Source organism: Solea solea, chromosome 5 (genome assembly GCF_958295425.1).
Source record: "Solea solea chromosome 5, fSolSol10.1, whole genome shotgun sequence".
Lineage (NCBI taxonomy): Eukaryota > Metazoa > Chordata > Actinopteri > Pleuronectiformes > Soleidae > Solea > Solea solea.
In genome coordinates, this window is record NC_081138.1 from 29595827 (window position 1) to 29615001 (window position 19175).

Below are 19175 nucleotides of genomic sequence, written 5' to 3' on the forward strand. Positions count from 1 at the left end.
ACCCGGAACAACTACGCGCAGGAAAAAGTGGGCGGGGAAGGGTGATTTTTTTTTTTTAAAGGTGTATGTCGTATAATTTTCAGAAGTTGGTAGAAGATGAGTGAGTGAGTGAGTGAACTTAAACAAATATTTTGGAAAGATAACAACACAAAAGACTGTAGAAATTGAAAAGCATGAAATGTAGGTAAATATAATGTCCAGTCACCATGGAAACCAGACTGTGTTTGTGTAACAGGGTCAGTCACTGCGGCATATTTGTAACGTACTGCAATTTATTACACACCTGATATTTATTTTATTTCTCCTTTTCATGTTATAATACACACATTGTATGTAAAGTGTCTGAATTACTTTTATATTAAAAACAAAGGAACCTGTGTGTGTCTGTGTTGTGTGTTTCTGTCAGTACGACACGATTGTGTTCACGCCTGCCCGTGTCTGACCTCGTTCTCTGCGCGTCAAGGTTATGAGCAGCGTGCACAGAGCGCCGTGATGGCGTTATCATGTGTCCATCACTGAGCTGCTCAGCCTTTATTGAAGCAGTGACAGTGAATATTTGACCTCTGACCTGAACCTGAAGATAATTGCTGCAGTGGCAATGAGCTCAGGTGAAGGAGAGGCCTCTGTCACCTTGTGTGTGTGTGTGTGTCAGTGCAGTGGATCAAGATAAAGAGAACTAACTGTGTTAAATAGAGTCTGAAAAACATCTCTGCACTGCATTTCAGTTTGGTTTTGTGGGACACGTTGAGCTGTACAGAATGTGCCCTTTAGAAATAATGTAACACACAGAGTCCACACCATGAGTGTAAATGTCTCTCTTCATATTTGCTGAGTGCATTACATTTTTGTTCACCTTTAAAACTCCACTCACTTAAGTGTCAATTGGTATAACATATACACCTGATAACACACACACACACACACAGCTGCCTTGGTGAGAACACTCATAGATATAATACATTTCCTACACCGTGACCTTGACCTGAACCATTACAACTAATGGCGCTTTTCCATTATACAGTTCTAGCTCTACTCGGTTTGGTATCAGTCACGTCGTCTTCCATGCCTCCATAGCTCCTCCTCAATGTGGGCGTGGTCGTCACAGCACGGCTGCACGAAACTGCCGTGACGCCGTTTTAAACGCGACACAAACTAGCAAAGCAGTTGTTTTCGGGTGTAACTGAATCATTAGAATCAGTTCATTTAAAAGATTTGTACACAGAATCGTCCAGTGGGGTTCACCAGGTACCAGGTGCTATCACTGATGGAGAGGAAAAGAAAAGAAAACAAGTAGAACTGTACAATGGAAAAGCGCCATAAATGCCTAAAGCTAACCTGAGCACCAGCGCTGGGCTTATAAACCTGATTCTAACCCTAAAACCAGGTCTAAACACTTTTAAAAGTTTTACCTTGTTCTCTATGTTGTGAATAAATAGAAGAAATCCTGCACTTTTCTCACAGATATCGCGTTGCATCGTTGCACCCCATAGTCTGGAACGTGGTGAATTCGGATATGATGTCACTCCCAGTTTCCGACTTCCAACTTTGGATGCTAATGGAACGCAGCTTGAATCCAGGTATAGACACACACACACACACAGAGTAACATCAAGAACATTCCGGGCCTTTTGTGCTGATGTTCTTATCAGGGACAATTAAACATTTAACAAGGGACGTCGCCACAAAGTGCCATTCCATTAATTAGCATTGTGAGAAGCCTACAGTAATCTCTCCATAACAAAGAGCTTCAGGGGACAGTGTTATAATGAGGACTGGAAATGTTCAAACACCCAGGAAAATTAAAAGATAATGAACGCAGAGGATGATGGGTGATTGTGTAACAATGCTAGCAGCATTGTGCGAGACGAGGCAAAACATCTGCCGCTTCGTCCGTGTGAAAACGACCTTAGTTTAGTTTAGTTTAGTTGAGCTTGTCGATCAGTGGCGAACACCTGTGTTTCCTTGTGTCCCCCTGCTGTTCAGACACCGTTTTCTAACATCATTGGTATATGAAGGAGGAGAATCTCTGCATTTGCTTTACAGGGACTTTTACATCAATCGAGCTTAAGACTCGACTCTGACTGTATCGGTTGATTTGATTGTTCCCGATTGTTCCCGAGGAGGAGAAATGTGTTTAAGCGTCACAGAAGTGAAGAGCTCAGCTCTGGACAGAAGTGCTGCCGTGCTGCGTTCACAAACCTGCTGTTGGCCAGTTTTCCGTGAGTGCAGTGGAGTGTGTGATTTGTGTGGTTTGCAGTGATTTCCTAGCCCCCCCCCCCCCCCCCCCCTTGCTTTTAGTGGATTTAATCACTGGGTCAGCAGGTTGAGAAATGTATAATCCTATAGGCCAAAGACAAGCAGAGAATCACAGTTTGAGTTTGTTTTTCTTTCCTCGCTTCAGGACATTAATGCTGCACAAGATGGGGAAAAAAAACTAGAACTGAACTGAAGCGTGGATAAAGGGGCAGCTGTGTGTTTAAATGCCCTATTTTTGAACAAAGTTTGCACATGTATGTGAGGGTAACACAGCTGATCCTCTGCTTTGTAAGCAGACGAGTCCAGGCTCTGAGTACGGCTATGATGACATGTTTGATTATGACACACACACACGTTTGCCCTTCATATATAATGAGGACACTCACTTAACCATCATAACTAAGTGCCTAACCCTAACCTACACCCAATTGTAACCCTTGTCCTAAAACCAGGTCTTAACCCCCAAAGAATCCCTTGAAAGATGTGAGGACCAGCCAAAATGTCCTCACAAAGCCACACATACAAAAACAAACACACACACAAACTTAGCAAGGACACCCCATAGCCCCAATTACCCTAACCTTAACCATCACAACTAAATGCCTCACCCTAACCCTTAACCTAAACCCAATTCTAACCCTAAAACCAGGTCTTAACCCCAAAAAGCCCTTTAAAGGTGTGTAGACCAGTGAAAATGTCCTTTTAGACCTAATGCATTCCCTAGTCATTTAACTTAACCATCATAACTAAGTGCCTAACCCCTTAATGTACACCCAGTTCTAACCCTTATACTAAAACCAGGTCTTAACCCCCAAAAACCCTTTAAAGATGTGAGGACCAGTCAAAATGTCATTTGTAATTAATATATAATTAATAAATGCATTCAATTCCATGTGAATTCATAAAAATCATTTGTAATTACAGTCAAAATAGCGTCTATGGTCATTCTGGTATTGTCAGATTTGAGTAATATAAACATTATCACAGTGACACACGTGCTTGAATGGATGACTGTGTGCAAAATAAATAAACAACGCTCAGTGGTGCAATGCTGCCCCCTGCCTGCACTTTGTATGCACAAACAAACGTTCACAAAGGCAACACATTGCTGGTTTTTCACTGTTATTGGTAAAGCGACACAATAAAACCCATACATTTAAACATAAATAAGTAACATGAAACTAAAAAAAGTGAATTTATCTCTATTGTAAGCATCACACAGATGAATGCTGCAGGAATGATCCCATGTGTTGCGGATAGTGATGATGGGATGGTTTAGAACTTGTGAAAGAGCTCCATGATAGCGATGGTTGTGCTCTGTCCAAAGATGAAGGCTCCGACCACGATGGTGATGACACCCCACACTGTTAAAATCAGCCTGGGACAGAGGGGATGGTTTTAGTTGAAAATAATCTGTAACATACAGAATATCTTTACGGTGCTTTTCCGTTATACAGTTCTAGCTCAAACAATTTCCCTGAGCAGAAATCTCCATTTCAACCAAAGTTTTGACTCATTTGTTATTTGAAACTCGACTTCTACTCAATGACTAAATGAGGAGTCTCAGTTTCACTGACAGTTAATTAGATATTGGTTGGATTAACTGGGAGAGTGCACTCACCTGATTCTTGGACTCACAGGTTCTGTTTGCATCGTGAACACTAAGCAAAGACCTGTAGAACACACACACACACACACACACGATCAGAAACTTATTGACAGCATTGTAAACCTGTAAGAATAAAGACACTATGAGATAAAAATACACAATATTGAAAAGGACACGACATCTTGATGTGGAAAGATTGGGCTGTCTCCACTGCCGCCTTGATTTTTAAAGCTACTTCGTTTATTCCTCCCACTTCCTTAGATCTTGTCATTGACCAAGCCCTGCTGTCGTTTTTTTTTTTGTTTTTTTGGACTGATTTTTTTGATTTAACTTTTACTTTTAAGTTTTTTGTGTTTGCATTTGGGGTCTTGCTAACGCCAAGGGTTATCTTAACACAACCACAGTCTGACCGAGCAAGGAGCCACACATGGCACGGGTCAACTGTTGCTTCTTTGAAATGTGCACAGCTCGTGGCAAAAGGCGACGTCTATTAGCCCCCCCAAAAAAGTTTTTTTTGTTTCGATACCTGGAAAGATAAAGATGAAGAAGGCACTGATTCCTCCGATGACACTGATGACCTCGCCCATGTCGGGCACAAACATGGCAATGAGAAGAGTGACGGCGATCCAGATCACAGTGAGAACGACCCTGCAGCGAGTCTCAAAGGAGGGCAACACGATTCCCCGGCGACGCCTCTGAACTCGTAACATCAGGTTCAGGATAACCGATCTGTGCGACACGCAACAGAGAAACAAACTGTTCAACAAAAAAAAAACACACAAAAAAAAACACAAAGTCACAACAGCTCAACTCAGGAAAGACTGACCTCCCCAGAAGAAGAATGATTGGATAGATGGTGATAATCGATATCCCAAAAAGCAGTCTGGAGATGATCATGACCACATCGTTTCCTGGATACGACATCAAAATATCTGAGGCAACGTCTCGTCCGAACGTCATGAAGCCGTACACACCTGGACGTATCGAGAGTGGAAATGATTAGCGTCTTACCGGTGAGTCTGTCGGGAAGTGAGGACTATATTTTAGAGTTGGACTCACCCGTCAGCGTGTAGACGAGCAAACAGAAGAACATGGAGAGAACAGAGATCACCACCCAGTGGGAGATCTTCTGGTTCTCCATGCTACTGTAGATTGCTATACAAGCTTCATGGCACTGCAAACACACGACACAGTGGTGGTACGAGTTAAAATACTGTATCCGCACCCAATTTCATGGACACTCCAAGAACTTTATGTCTAAAAACTGCTAGGCTGTCAACGGTGACTAACTCCAACTACCAAAGGGTAAGTAATAGAAGATAGCTGGATATTTATTAAGCTCAGAATACATGGGGAAACGCTGGCTTCCTTTCAGGTGGCACTAGTCTGTAAGAAATGGAATTAGTTTATCTTGTCATTTTCACATTCAAGTTAATTGTATGATATGTGCCAATGGTTGTCTCGGTATTTTGGCCCTTTGATGAGTCTGATGACCTGTCGATGGATGGATGGATGATGAATGATGGAAGGACAGATAAATGGACAAATGGATGGATGTTGGATGATGGATGATGGATAGATGGATGGATGGATGGATGGATGGATGGATGATGAATGGATAATGGACTTTAGGGGCGAGAATCGCCAGAGATACCACAATATGGTATCATCACGATATTTAAGTCATGATACGATATTATCACAATATACTAGATAGATAGATAGATAGATAGATAGATAGATAGATAGATAGATAGATAGATAGATGACCTCATACACCACATGATCGTACCTGGAAGCCAAAGCAGATGGTCGGTACAACACTGAACATCGAGGCCCATGAGCTCACACTGAAAACCACACACACACACACACACGCACACGCTCTGTTACTGATGCACATACAAATGTTTAATACACTCGTGCATTAATTAAATCCCAGTGTGACTGACCCTTGTCTGGGCTCTGGAGTGATTATGGCTGGGTGACTGTCCATCAGGTAATACTTGACGATCACTGCTATGCACAGATACGTCGCAGCCAACGTCCCCAGCACACTGACAGGAGGAGGAGGAGGAGGAGGAGACAGTTAGGACTCACATTCAGCTGGATGTCAGGCTGAGTATGTGTTGTGTGTGTTGCTGTGCACCTTGTGTATTTCTGGATGCCGATTTCTTTGGGGATGGACAGTGGTAGGATGATGACGAGGCACATGATGAAGAGGGCGAACCGCTGGTCGGTGTACCAGTGATACGGCATTTCTCCCTCACCGGTCACGGTTTCATATAAAGAAACACACACTGGGGAGATTGAAGCAAAACAAAAAGATGTAATATTAGATTATTCATCAGCTGCGGCACATGTTCAGGGTTATACACAACGACAGCGAGACAACGATCGTACGAGGACGTCTATGAAAAACTGATTCATTTGCATTTTGGGTTCTGGTGGTAAATGAACATATGGAATCATTTTCAACAGAACATCCAACATGAATGTTGCAGAAGCATTTGTTGTTAAGGCTTAAGTACAAGAGGTCGGTAGAAGAATCTTTGTGTTTTCAGTACTTCCTGCATGATCGTTAATGGAAAAGTAAAAATAAATGTTCCGAGTCGCGCCGTGCCGACCAAAGCACCAATCGTCTTCTACGTCTGAAATACAATAGCTGCCTGGAGGCGTTACTTTCCTGAAGACACTTTGTCCAGATCCTCAGCTACCCTTCTTGTCCACCAGTCTACAAAAGCTTAATTTCCACTACACAGCAAAATTACAAAAATAAGGTCACATGTTTACCCTGATGCTGGCTGGAATGAAAATTAAAGTGCGGCTGATTTGTGGTCTGAGAGAGATTAATTTTTTCTCTGATATTGGAAATGGTTGCAAAATTAATCCTTAACTCATTCGAGTCCTTTGACAACATGGAAACATTCAAACAGAGCACTGATGATGAGCAGCAAATGAGGGAAGTGTGTCCAACAGGAACCCTAAAGCTCTCGTTTGTATGTTTATGTTTGTTACATGTCATATTGTCCTCACATAAATCATGTCATATATTTACCTTTTTTGGCTTATTAAGATATTATACAAAGAATATGATAGGAACGGTGTTTCCTAGAAGCTTTGTTCATATTGGGGCAGGGTCAAAATATCAATTTGGTGTAATATACTGTATATATCGTTGTCCTTCCATGTGCAATACGATAATCGATACACCAGGGTAAATATCGATATTTTAAATAATCAACTTCACTCGCCAAGCGTCACTACTTCATGTCTTTCAACCAGTTAATGAGAACTGAAGAAGCCTTTTTGATGAGGAGGTGAAACATCTTCAAGTCCAGTCATCTACAGCTAACTACTGAAGACGGCAATGACCTGATGAACCCTTTGAGACTGAGAACCTTCACAAAAATCTTGGTTTAATACACAAGAAAGAAAATGAGAAAATCCAAATACTATGGTCTATTGTAGTTATTCTGGTTCTTACATTTCTCCAGCTGGTCCTGCACCACCACCAGGAAGGCCACGCATATCATGAAGAGGTTGAAGCAGAAACAGACCTCGCACAGTTGACCCACGGCTTGTCCACACACTTCCCTCACCACGTCCTGATAGGTATTCTGTCTGCTGACGGACGATGCATAACCAAGGATGACCAGGCCGCTAATGAGGAACACAAGAGAAACCTGGCAGAGACACCAAGTAGATTGTGGAGAAAACACAAACATTTAAACAGTCACTTGAATCTGAATCAAAAGAGTAACAAGTGAATCAGAGATTCTAGATCCTTGGCTCCCGTCTGGGAGCTTCTGGACCTGATGGGCCCCTTGGACTGATTTTGGAAAGCCCATGTGTTTGTTCATACACACACGCGCTGTCAGTAGATGCAGTGCAAAGAAAGTTCAGAAGGTTCATTAGAGCTTACCTGTGAAAAAGATGAGCCTCTTTCACACCAAGGAGAGACAAAGGGGTCCTGAGTCTATAATATCCATGCACAAAACTAACCGCACTCGTGAAACACTTTACGGAAGCTGGGGATGTAAAGTATTTGGACCCTCCAATGTGGGAGAGATATTAACAGGTTTTTATCCAGACTTCTACATAAGATAGATATTGAGAGTTTACATCTCAGCCACATGAAGGAGCTTGTTCATTCTCCAGAACAGTTAGAGAAGAAATTGCAGCTACCTATCACCTGTGGCGCTAGCTAACATTACGTAAGGACATAAATCCACCCCTGCTTTGTTAACAGAAGAGTAGACTGCAGATTAAGTTAGCCAAACTGTCAGTGAGGTAAGCTACAGCAAGAGGATGGTTGTGAACTGATGCCAGCTTTTTAATTAAACACAAAAATTAAACAGTAACAAAAGTTAGCTGAACTCTCACCTGTGAGGTAAGCTAGCATGAGGAAGGTTGAAACACAACAATTAAAGAGCAAACTGTAGCTCAAATTCGCCAAACTATAAGCTAGCATGATGATTAAAGTGAAATGACCCTTGCTAATAACACACAGAAGTTCAGAACGGCTACTTCAGATAAAGTTAGCCAAACTAGCAGTATAATAACTATTGCGTTTCACTAATAAAGCATGGGGGTGTTCACGTTCATCCTCAGGCTAGCTTAAATACTAAACTATCTTTGGTGTTTCATTACAGCAGAGGTCAGTTCACTGGAAATTACCCGGGGAAAAACCTTTCTTTGACCCCTTAACTTTCCCCGAAAGAGGTACCTACTCGTGACTAGTGAACTTTTAAATTTCCAGGAACTCTAGAGGGTTGGGACTGTGTGCTAATTTGCGGCTGTTTCAGTGTTACAAACTTAGCGACTTTGTTGCTCTAATTAGCGTATTCAGAGCCCCCTAGAGGCGCTTCTTCAAAAAAGCCACTAGCAACAACTCTAGTAACTTTTTACTGGTGTTATATTAGAGGATTTTGGAGACTCGTATCGTTGTAAAGGAGCTTTGCACACCACACAGGACAAAAGTGCTAATGACAAGCGATCCGCCACCGGATCACAAGACCTCAGAGGTGCGGTGGAAACATGAACCACACGGATATGATGGTGGAAAAGGAGCTCTTCATACGAATCTTAATTAGTGGACTAATCTGTCATTTTTCTGTCTTGGTTCAAAAATAAGGAACAAAGTACACATCTTTTATCTTAAAATACAGCACAAATCTGTATTTTACAGAACGGTTGGCATGGGTTGGTTAATGTTCATCCTCATGCACAAACTTATATGACTGAATTGTACGTAAGCCAAACCATCATCTTTGAAGTAATTTGAAAATTCATACAATACATACAAAAGCTAGGACTTAGGGATTATGAAATAAGAAATAAGAAGGTATTAACGTTATTCCCTATTACACAATAAGTACCATATTATAATATTCTACACTGTACTGCAGTGTTGTAATATAACAAAGTACAAATACTTTGTTACTGTACAAAATTCACATATCTGTACTTTACTTTGTTGTTTATATTTCTAGCAGCTTTTCTTCTTACTTTTACTCCACTACATTTACAGGATAATACTTGTACAACACACACACACTACACAAATGTGTATGATTCAGTTTATTAGCAGCAGGTTTTGTGGACTCACCATCTCCACAGTGATGGCAGTGTTCACTCCTCCTGCCTTCTGGAAAGCCCAGGGGAAGTTGAGCAGCCCGGCTCCCAGTGCAGACTTCAGCATGATGAACACTGCCCCTAAGGAACCAAGCCGCGGAGGATCCGCATGGGACGCGGAGCGGGCCAGAAGGCTGATGCTCTCCCGGGCCAATTCCTCCATGATCCAGAAGAACCAGCTCCAGCACTCACACACTCACACACTCACACACACCAGCAACCAGAGGCTCTGACACGAATGTTCACTCTGTGTGTAAGTGACGTTCCACAGCAGCAGCTGTAGTCAAGGTGTCACACACATGCAAATATATATTAGACCTGCCGCCACGACTCACGTGGTCTAATTGGACTTTTTGACTATTTAACATTTCACTGTGAGGTGAAATATTTGGCACTAAAGTGAGTATGTTTGCCTGTGTCCACTGCTCCCCACCCCTCGTGTCTGTCTCCCTGACATACTGTACATTAGACCACTGAAGAACTATTTAATGTCAGCGTACACTGAACAATGGTTAAAGGCATTTGATTGATGAGATACAGCTCTGAAGAAGCTGCTGAACTCTTGGGTCGGGACCCACAGGTGGGGCGCTGGACTTTTTCCCCCAACCCTTTAGTTAAGATTTAAGTGTGCATAATAACTCTTGAAAGTTTGCATGGAGATTAGGTCTATAGCGCCCCCTAAGGTGAAAACAGAGGCAAAATTTTGTTCAACCGAATTTCCCAAAACTTGTTGGGAAGACGTTATAGACCAAGGCAAAGAAAAAAGTCGACCGTAACCATGGCCTCAACTCAACTGAAAGTCTGACACTTTGAACTTTGGCGTCCATTTTGGCAATTTGCACCCTACGTAAATGAGTGAGACAGTGAGGTCAGGGAACTGCTGCACTCCCAGACTTGCATGGGGGACGCTTGCAGCCGCGAGGGCTCCATCATGACTGCTTGCAGTCCTAGTTTATTTTGTATTTGTCCGTGTTTGCTGATTCACAAGCTCTCTGTGTATATTTAATCACCAGACAGCTGTGTCCATAGGCCATTGTTTACTTTCCGTGCATTCAACATTCATTTCATACACTTATTTAATATTTTTTCCACAGGGAGTGCACTGTTCAGCTTATAGGATTGCCCTCGTTTGTCTCTTTCCCGGATATCTGTGTGTCGACTACATGTGGAATTCATAATCCCGGCCATGTTTCATGTCACTCGCCATCTGTTACCGTGCAGAGGTCACATGATCGCTGCAGAGAGGATGAGAAATCGCCTTTGTTTTTTTGTTTTTGTTTGTATCTTAAACAATTCGACAGCAGCTGGATGTCGTGGTGACGTCGCAGATTTCTTCTCTTGAGGCAAACGCTTGACGAAGAGATTAGAGGACAGCTAACGCACTCCGGGGAGAGTTCAGAGATGTAGCGGCTGATCCTCTGCGCAGCCTTTCAAAGATATTTCCTCTTTGTCCTTCTTTTTGTAAGGTAACATAAAAAAAATTATGTAGATCGTGATCATCGGAAGATTTTCTTTCTTTTTTTTTTTAAGAGAGTGCAAAAGACACGACAAAGGACTATTACTTTGTTGTTGCTCAGTAATATATATATATATATGTATATATATACATATATTATATATATACACACATATATTATAGATAGATAATATATGTGTGTATACATATATACATATATTATATATATACACACATATATTATAGATAGATAATATATATATATACACATATATGATATACTGTATATACACACATATACATATATATACACACATATATTATAGATAGATAATATATATTATATACACATATATTATATACTGTATATACACACATAAACATATATTTTATATATATATACACACATATATAATATATATACATATATACAGTATATGTATATATATATATATATATATACACACACACACACACACACACTACAAATGTCAACAAAGCCATTGTATGAGGTGACAACCTCAAAGACGGCAAGAAGTCTGTGGAGTCCGTGATGAGTTAAGTTTGATGAATTTATTGAAGACAGCTCAGTACTGAGGGAAATATGTTGTGTTTCTACGAGCTCGACGCGGCCCTGCCCGGTTAGGTTGCGTTTCTACTCGCATAATAACCTACTTTATTTTTAGTATCTGCTCTGGTGAGGTTCCAAGCGAGCTGAGGCGATACTATATGCGTGATGTCGTCCGACTGCCGGCCATTGATTGGTCAGAGTGCCGTCACAGGAAGAGACGCCTGACACAAGAATCAAGCCGAACAATGGCGAACTGTAGATCAGTTAAAAAGACTTAACAATCCTACAAAACGCGGGTCAATCTCCAACAATTACCAGGAAAATGTCTAAAATCTCAACATTGAACAGAAGAGTTTGGTGTATTTAGCTGCATCACAAACCCCTGCTGCTGTATTTCAGTCCAGTGACTGTGTCATGGAGGAAGTACTGAACATATAGTTTTGAATGAACTGATTCTAATGATTCAGTTACACTGAAAACAACTGCTTTACAAGTCACTAGTCACTCGTTTGTGTGTGTGTGTGTGTGTGTAACACATACAATCATCTGTCATTAGAAGATACAAAGATACAAACTGGAAATGCTTAAAAATCCAACCTGGGCTGTGACTTCTGTGGAGACGACCTTGAAGAGAGTGTAGTTTCTGCGTCTAATCATCTCTCTTCAAGCTCTAGAGCTGAAACTAAGTGTGGCTAATGCAAATTATCTATATGAATTAATCAGTATTTAATCAAAGAGAGATGGCCAAAGATTACTATACTGTATACATGTACAGCTGCAAGAAAGTTTGTATTGTAAATTGGTATTTGTTACCATAATCATATCCAATTTCTTTTAGCTAAACTAAAAGCTTAACTGTATCCAGCTACAGAATAAAAATAAAACAACATTATGATTGTGTTTTTAAGGGGCAGGAAAACTACTGACGACAAGAGTTTTCATCAGTTGAATCCTTCCATGCAGAAATCTAATTCTCTGACATTAAAACCAGTCAAATGGAGAGTGAATGAGTTAATGTTTCATCCTCTGATTGGATCACCAGCAAATCTGAACACCTGGCATTTTAGAAAAGAACAAAAAAAACAAAAATCCTGACATGCTCTCTTGTCCATTACAATCATCCAGTATTACTGATGGAATTCTCTCGCTGGGTCAAAAGTAAACGACATGCATATGATTAAAGAAAGCGATGATTTAAACACGCGTGTGTCACAAAGACAGCAGCATCTGTGGCGTGGTGAAAAAACCACGTGTGTGTGTGTGTTCGAGAACTAACTCCTGATCACGATCAGTAGTGTGATGCATGCAGGGAGCAGCAGTGTGCTGAAGGTGGCGCTGTGCTTGCGCGTCTGCCCTTTCAGCGTCTCCTGATTGGTCTGGTCGGAGGTCGGTGGGCTCGCGGGTGCGGGCGCGGTGCTGGGCGGAAGGGTAGTGCGGCTGGCGCACATGTCGTACAGGTTCCCGGAGAACTGCGTCTTCCTGGACTCTTGCCTCAGAGACTCCCAGACGGCGGCTGCGTCTCCTGGACAGCCGGCCAGAGCTGCGTTTGCACAGACATGGAAGGCATTCCAGGACCTTCACAGAACCAGGACAGCGGGACATGTCAGGGTCAAAGGGAGAGCTTGGATTTTTGAACATCAGGTTGTATGACACAGACCCACAGGAGTAGAGTGGATGCGTCGTTGTTCAATCAGTTAACGAGGCTCCGGTTCAGAGATCTTGCCTGGTTCGGAATGAACCTGATGGATTTTCTCAACACGGTTCGTCTTCATCAGTTTCATCGTCAGACGTGTTTGTTTGTTTCATTTCCCTCACTCGCTCTGACTAAAACAGCTGAAACACCGCGACTTGTGACCTGTGCAGCGTAGTGATACGGGCCAGAAAATAGTGCCAAACTATTGGGCAGAGGTTTATTTTTAAATTTAATAGTGTTAACATAACATATGCATGCAAGTTTGTGTTTTAAAACCCATTAGTTATGTGTCCCAAACTCTCTCCCAGAACCACTTTTCGAACGTCACATCCACTCTACTCCTGAGGTCTGTGTCATACAACTTAATGTTCAAAAATCTGAATTATCCCTTTAAAGCTGCTGCCACTCAGTACATTTTAAATGAGCTAAGGCCATAGTCCGACTAAAGGCCCTGATATACTTCTGCACACGGTTTGCAAAGAACTGAATTTCCGCCCCCCCACCAGTAGGTGGAGTATTAAGCTGCTCACCAAGCAGAAAAAACATTTCGACAACACCCGCTGTCCCCCTGACTCCTCTGCCCGACGGACCAGACTTCTTCTTTGGTAGGAATGAGTCCAGACTTGTCCCGCCACCCGATGGTGATGTCAGATACTGGGACAGTGGTGCGCGAGTACACCAGGGTCCGCGTTATGCGGCGCACACTTCGGCATGCGCGCCATGTGACCGGAAGTGTACCAGGGCCTCAAGAAAGGCATTCAGAGAAGTTGCAGAGTCAGAGTATACATGTGGAGGTCACAGTCACTTAGTAAGTTAGATGATTGGTTAGTTGACTAGTTAGTCAGTCAGGTAATTGGATGATTGGTTGGTTGAGTTGTAACCACAACCCTTAGTTAGTTAGTTAGTTAGTTAGTTAGTTAATTAGTCAGTCAGTAAGTTAGATGATTGGTTGGTTGACTTGTAACCCTAACCTTTAGTTAGTCAGTCAGTGAGTTAGTAAGTTAGATGATTGGTTGGCTGACTAGTTAGTCAGTCAGGCAGTCAGCCAGTAAGTCAGTCTATCAAGTAATTAGATGATTGGTTGGTTAGTTGACTTGTAACCCCAGCCCTTACCCTTAGTTATTAAGTAAGTAAGTAATAATAAGTAATAAGCTAGTGAGTTAGTTAGTTCTGTCATGTCTTTAGAAGACCCTCACTTAAAAATAAATGATCAGAAAATATAGTGAGTCAGTCAGTTGGTTGACTACTCCGTCAGTCACTTAGTAAGTTAGATGATTGGTTGGCTGACTTGTTAGTCAGTCAGTCAGGTAATTAGATGATTGGTTGGTTGAGTTGTAACCCCAACCTTTAGTTAGTCAGTCAGTCAGTCACTTAGTAAGTTAGATGATTGGTTGGCTGACTAGTTAGTCAATCAGTCAGGTAATTAGATGACTGGTTGGTTGAGTTGTAACCCCAACCTTTAGTTAGTCAGTCAGTCAGTCACTTAGTAAGTTAGATGATTGGTTGGCTGACTAGTTAGTCAATCAGTCAGGTAATTAGATGACTGGTTGGTTGAGTTGTAACCCCAACCTTTAGTTAGTCAGTCAGTCAGTCAGTCACTTAGTAAGTTAGATGATTGCGACGTGCACTTTGGTGTGCGAGGCATGTGCACAGAAGTATACGAGGGCGTTAAGACGGTGCAATCGGACAAGTTGTCAGAGTATACATGCCGAGGAGAGAAAAGATTTATTGGCCGCGTACGTCTGACTCTGCCTCCATAGGTGGCGCTGTATCTCTCAATAAGCTAACACGTATTGAATCAGAAAAACAAACAGTGAACAAGGCGAGATGGGCGGTTAATTCCTTCCTTTCTCTGTAACCTTCGCTCTCGCCGACGCCGGAGAAAACCCGCGCACACACGGGGGAACATGCAAGGCCAAGTTGAGTAATCAGCAGAAAAGGTTCTACAGATAGTAAGAGTAGATAGACACACACCTGCAGACTGCGTCGATGTCCTGCGCGCTCTGGTCTTTCTGCGTCTCCACCAAACTGTCTCCGAGTGTCAGCAAACACTGAGCAAAACTCTTGTAGATGGAGCCGCAGGAACCGGGAATAGCAGCTCCGAAACACGCTGGGACCAGACCTGCCGAGAGTAACAATATGTGTTTAAATTAGGGAGAAACTTGAGTTCTGATATGATATTAGTCAGTTTTAGATCATTTATGAACGTAGGAAGCTCAAGTCATTTCAAAAACACATAATTCACCAACGGTGTAACAAATATTGTTGTAATAAACAGCTCAAACATGACTCAGCTAAAATGCTTTTGCCAAAGTTAGTCAGTTAGTTGGTTGACTACTTAGTAAATCCATCAGCCATTCAGGTAGTTAGATGTTTGGTTAGTTGACCTGTAACCCCAACATTACCCCTTACTTAGTTATTAAGTAAGCTTAAAAGGCCCCATCACTTACAAAAAAATAAATGATCAGAAATTATAGTTAGTTGGTTGGTTGGTTGACTACTTAGTAAATCCATCAGTCACTTAGTAAGTTAGATGATTGGTGGGTGGACTAGTTAGTTAGTCAGTCAGTCAGATTGGTTGGTTGAGTTGTTCCCCAACCCTAAGTTAGTTAATTAGTTCTGCTGTGCCTATAACTTCCAAAAAAATAAATGATCTTTAAAATGACTTACTTAGTTGGTTGGTTGACTACTTTTTAAATGATTGGTTGGTTAATTTGTAACCTCAACCCTTTGCAAGTTAGTTAGTCAGTCTTTGCCTTCTAGTCCATCTGCCATGGGATTAAAATATTATAAACTACAACAGTAGTACAACAAAAAAAAGATAAGATTAAGTGATAATAAAAAAAGTGGCATCATGAAGTCCTACAATCCTCATACCATCAAAATAGCTATATGCTATAGATTGACACAATATAAATGTTTTTCCAGGATTTCTACAGGCAAACTCTGGAGTAAAAATGATTTTTGAAGCAAACATCACAACAAACACACCACGTCACAGCAAGTCCTCGTCATACTGTTCAATTTCAACCATCTGTCGATGTAGATAACACAAACTCTCTCTCACACACACACACACACACACACAAACAAACTCAGAAACAACTGGAGAGCAGAAAAACGTCCTCACCGAGGCAGAGAGCGACACGCAGCAGCTTCACCGCTGTGCCCGGCTGACACCTCCTCATTTTGAGTCCCACCTTTGAACCACAGTCTCCTGATGTGAAGCCTCCACCGGCCGACGACTCGCACAATGTAGCTGCATTAAAGTCCTGCCGTCCACTGGGAACTCATCAGATTGTAAAAGTACAGCGATGCACAGACTGCTGGATTAACAGTGGGATGTAATGCAAAGTGTGTGTGTGTGTGTGTGTTTGTGTGTGGGGAGGGGAGAAGAGGGAAGGGGGGGCAGGAGCCACAGGGAGCTCAGAAGCAGCAAACCAATGGATTATAGAGCTTTTCTCATTTCCGGTCTTTTGTATTTAGAGCATTTATTTATTTATTTTTAAACGGATCAAATACATACAGCAGAATTTAACTGTGTGTGTGTGTGTGTGTGTGTGTGTGGTACAGAAAAGGATTAGGGCCACATGTAAAAAAAATTTAAATAAATAAATAAAACAGCATGAATTCTGAGATTAAAGTCAGAATTCTAAGATTAAATAAAGTCAGAATTCCGAGATTAAATCAGACTGTTTTTTGACTTTTTTTCTGACTTCAATCTCAGAATTCTGACTTTAATCTCAGAATTTTAACTTTTATCTCAGAATTCTGACTTTTCTAAGAATGATATTTTGGAAATACGTCACAGTTCAAAGTTCGCTTGTCTTTAACAAAAATGAAATAAAACGGTCTATTCTGTGACCACTTTCTACGTAAATGGAATGCAACCTGAATTCAGGATTTATGCTTCCACACCTTGGTTTTATTTAAAAGTGATGATTTCCTTTATTCTGATTATCTTCATCTCCTCCCCGTTTCATCTGCTGATGGGAAAGTGAATTTCGAGAAGAGTAATTTTTTGCGAGGGCATATCAGGATTTGTTAGAAAGTCCAAAGTCTGGAACTTGTCTGTCCTAGTCCTCTCAGCCTTTAAATCCCGCTGCTCCGGCCTACAGATGGCTGACGTCTCTGTGCATTAGCGTAGACTAAGTCCTGTTTCACATCTTTATTCTGACACTGGAGGTGGAATGGTCACCGATTGTTAATCTGCAGTTTAAAGAGAACCATTAACTGTGGAATAATCTGTCTGGGTCTGAAACTACTGCCGCCAATCAATATGTCGGACCTGCATAGTCTCACACAGTTCTGCTATGCTAACAGTGATAACAGCTGACGTGATAAGAAGACGCACGGTAATGACGTAAATTAGGAATGTGGTTTAATATCATGTGATTTCCAAACATCTTTCTATATTTCAATATTTTTTTAATATACAGTACATACTGTGTATCTTAATTTTTTAACGTTACATATAATTGTCTCAAAGGATTTGAGTGAATGTAAAGATGTTTGTTGTAATTGTCAGCCGCTGTGAAAAAAAACAAAAAAATCACAGATTAATAGTCCCGGTCCTGGATTAAAGCATTATGCAACACTGTTGAGAGTAAAAATCCAGATGAGATTAGGATCGGGATCCTCGCTCTCTCCAATGTTCTCTATCCATCCATTCATCCACTTTCACTCTCTCTCTCTCTCACTCTGTGTGTTTCACGTGACACATTAGCAGCACAGTGGGTATTTTTGAATGAGACATTTGGACTTAGATTCACACGATGACATTCGACACCTCAGTGCATTAAGATGCTCAACAGTTCCGCAATTATGTTAAAAAGCTGTCAACTAACAGAGAGATTAACCAAATCTGTCATCAGCACCTTTTAAGCAGTGGTTTTAAAACGATCCAGTGTTTGCACCAACATTATTATTATTATTATTATTATTATTATTAGGGCCCGAGCACTCACACTGTGGTGCGAGGACCTATTGAAATTGTAGGAATTATTATTTTATTCTTTCTCCGCATTGAATCCCTAATTTGACCCGCTAACCCAACTGTAACAGAGTACGAACATAAAGCAGTGAATCATCAGCGTAAAGCGAGTTCACGTCATCACGATGGGCCAATTAATATCATACAAATTTTATTTATTTTGCCCACAATTCAACACAGCTGGAAAATCAACACTCCGACCACGTGACAGAACTTTCTGCAGCCACTCGAACTTCAAAATGTTCATCTCTTACTCCTAAAAATGAAAATACCACTGCAGTGTTTGACTGAGCCAAAGAAAATGACTAAAACAAACCGTGTGTTTCTGTTTTAAGTCGAGACACATGTTGACCTCGTTTCAGAAATGACTTAGAACTGAGACCAAAGTCAGAAATCTGGAACAACAACAATTCAAATGATTACTAATGAAATAATAAATTCATTACCAGTGCTTTTAGTGTTGAATTTATTGTTTTGGTTTTAAAATAAAAGCAAGTTGTCTTGCTGAATGTCTCTGGTTTGTGGACAAAATGTGAAGACGTTTGGACTTTTTCCGCTATTGTCTGACATTAAATGGACAAATGGATGTATCTACTACAATAATAATAATAATAATAATAATAATAATAACAATAATAACATGTATTAGCTGCAGCCCCAAAAAAATTGCCAGAAAAACAATCAGACCCCAAAAACAGGCATAAAAAAAGTTGCAAAATTGAAGCAAATAATAATAACATACATAAGTAAAAATAAGTTACATAACGAGTCTTGAGAACTGTCAACTATTTTGATATCCTTTTTATCTGTTTGGGTATTCATTTCTTCTTAAATGTGAATATTTTCAGGTTTCTTCATCAGTTTTCATTAAAACAAAATAATTTTTAGCTTGTGAAAAAAACAAGACATTAGAGAACATCATCATTTCCAGCTTTGGCAAACACTGATCGACATTTTTCA

General features: G+C 41.0%; 2 protein-coding genes across 2 annotated transcripts; both read right to left on the reverse strand.

The window, feature by feature from the left end:
* Positions 1-3103: 3103 nt before the first annotated feature.
* Positions 3104-9853, reverse strand: LOC131459669 (putative sodium-coupled neutral amino acid transporter 8). Its single transcript, XM_058629695.1, has 10 exons — positions 9477-9853; positions 7353-7551; positions 6015-6165; positions 5818-5922; positions 5658-5715; positions 4925-5039; positions 4692-4839; positions 4392-4594; positions 3878-3929; positions 3104-3634 (listed from the first exon to the last, which is right to left on the reverse strand). Exons 1-10 carry the CDS (start codon positions 9663-9665, stop codon positions 3532-3534), a joined length of 1323 nt encoding a protein of 440 aa, XP_058485678.1. The 5' UTR covers positions 9666-9853; the 3' UTR covers positions 3104-3531.
* A 1663-nt stretch (positions 9854-11516) lies between these two features.
* LOC131459752 (neuritin-like protein) lies at positions 11517-16566 on the reverse strand. Its single transcript, XM_058629830.1, has 3 exons — positions 16353-16566; positions 15197-15344; positions 11517-13104 (listed from the first exon to the last, which is right to left on the reverse strand). Exons 1-3 carry the CDS (start codon positions 16408-16410, stop codon positions 12801-12803), a joined length of 510 nt encoding a protein of 169 aa, XP_058485813.1. The 5' UTR covers positions 16411-16566; the 3' UTR covers positions 11517-12800.
* Positions 16567-19175: the final 2609 nt, after the last annotated feature.

What these genes read in the sequence shown, in the direction of transcription:
- LOC131459669 (XM_058629695.1), bottom strand. Translation starts at nt 9,665, where the DNA reads ATGGAGGAATTGGCCCGGGAGAGCATCAGCCTTCTGGCCCGCTCCGCG. An exon ending in CTGCCATCACTGTGGAGATG is followed by an intron (nt 7,552 to 9,476) that starts GTGAGTCCACAA and finishes TGTCTCTGCCAG; the next exon opens with GTTTCTCTTGTGTTCCTCAT. An exon ending in CTTCATCTTTATCTTTCCAG is followed by an intron (nt 3,930 to 4,391) that starts GTATCGAAACAA and finishes TGTGTTCTACAG; the next exon opens with GTCTTTGCTTAGTGTTCACG.
- LOC131459752 (XM_058629830.1), bottom strand. Translation starts at nt 16,410, where the DNA reads ATGAGGAGGTGTCAGCCGGGCACAGCGGTGAAGCTGCTGCGTGTCGCT. An exon ending in GCGTGTCGCTCTCTGCCTCG is followed by an intron (nt 15,345 to 16,352) that starts GTGAGGACGTTT and finishes TACTCTCGGCAG; the next exon opens with GTCTGGTCCCAGCGTGTTTC. An exon ending in GACATCGACGCAGTCTGCAG is followed by an intron (nt 13,105 to 15,196) that starts GTGTGTGTCTAT and finishes GGTTCTGTGAAG; the next exon opens with GTCCTGGAATGCCTTCCATG.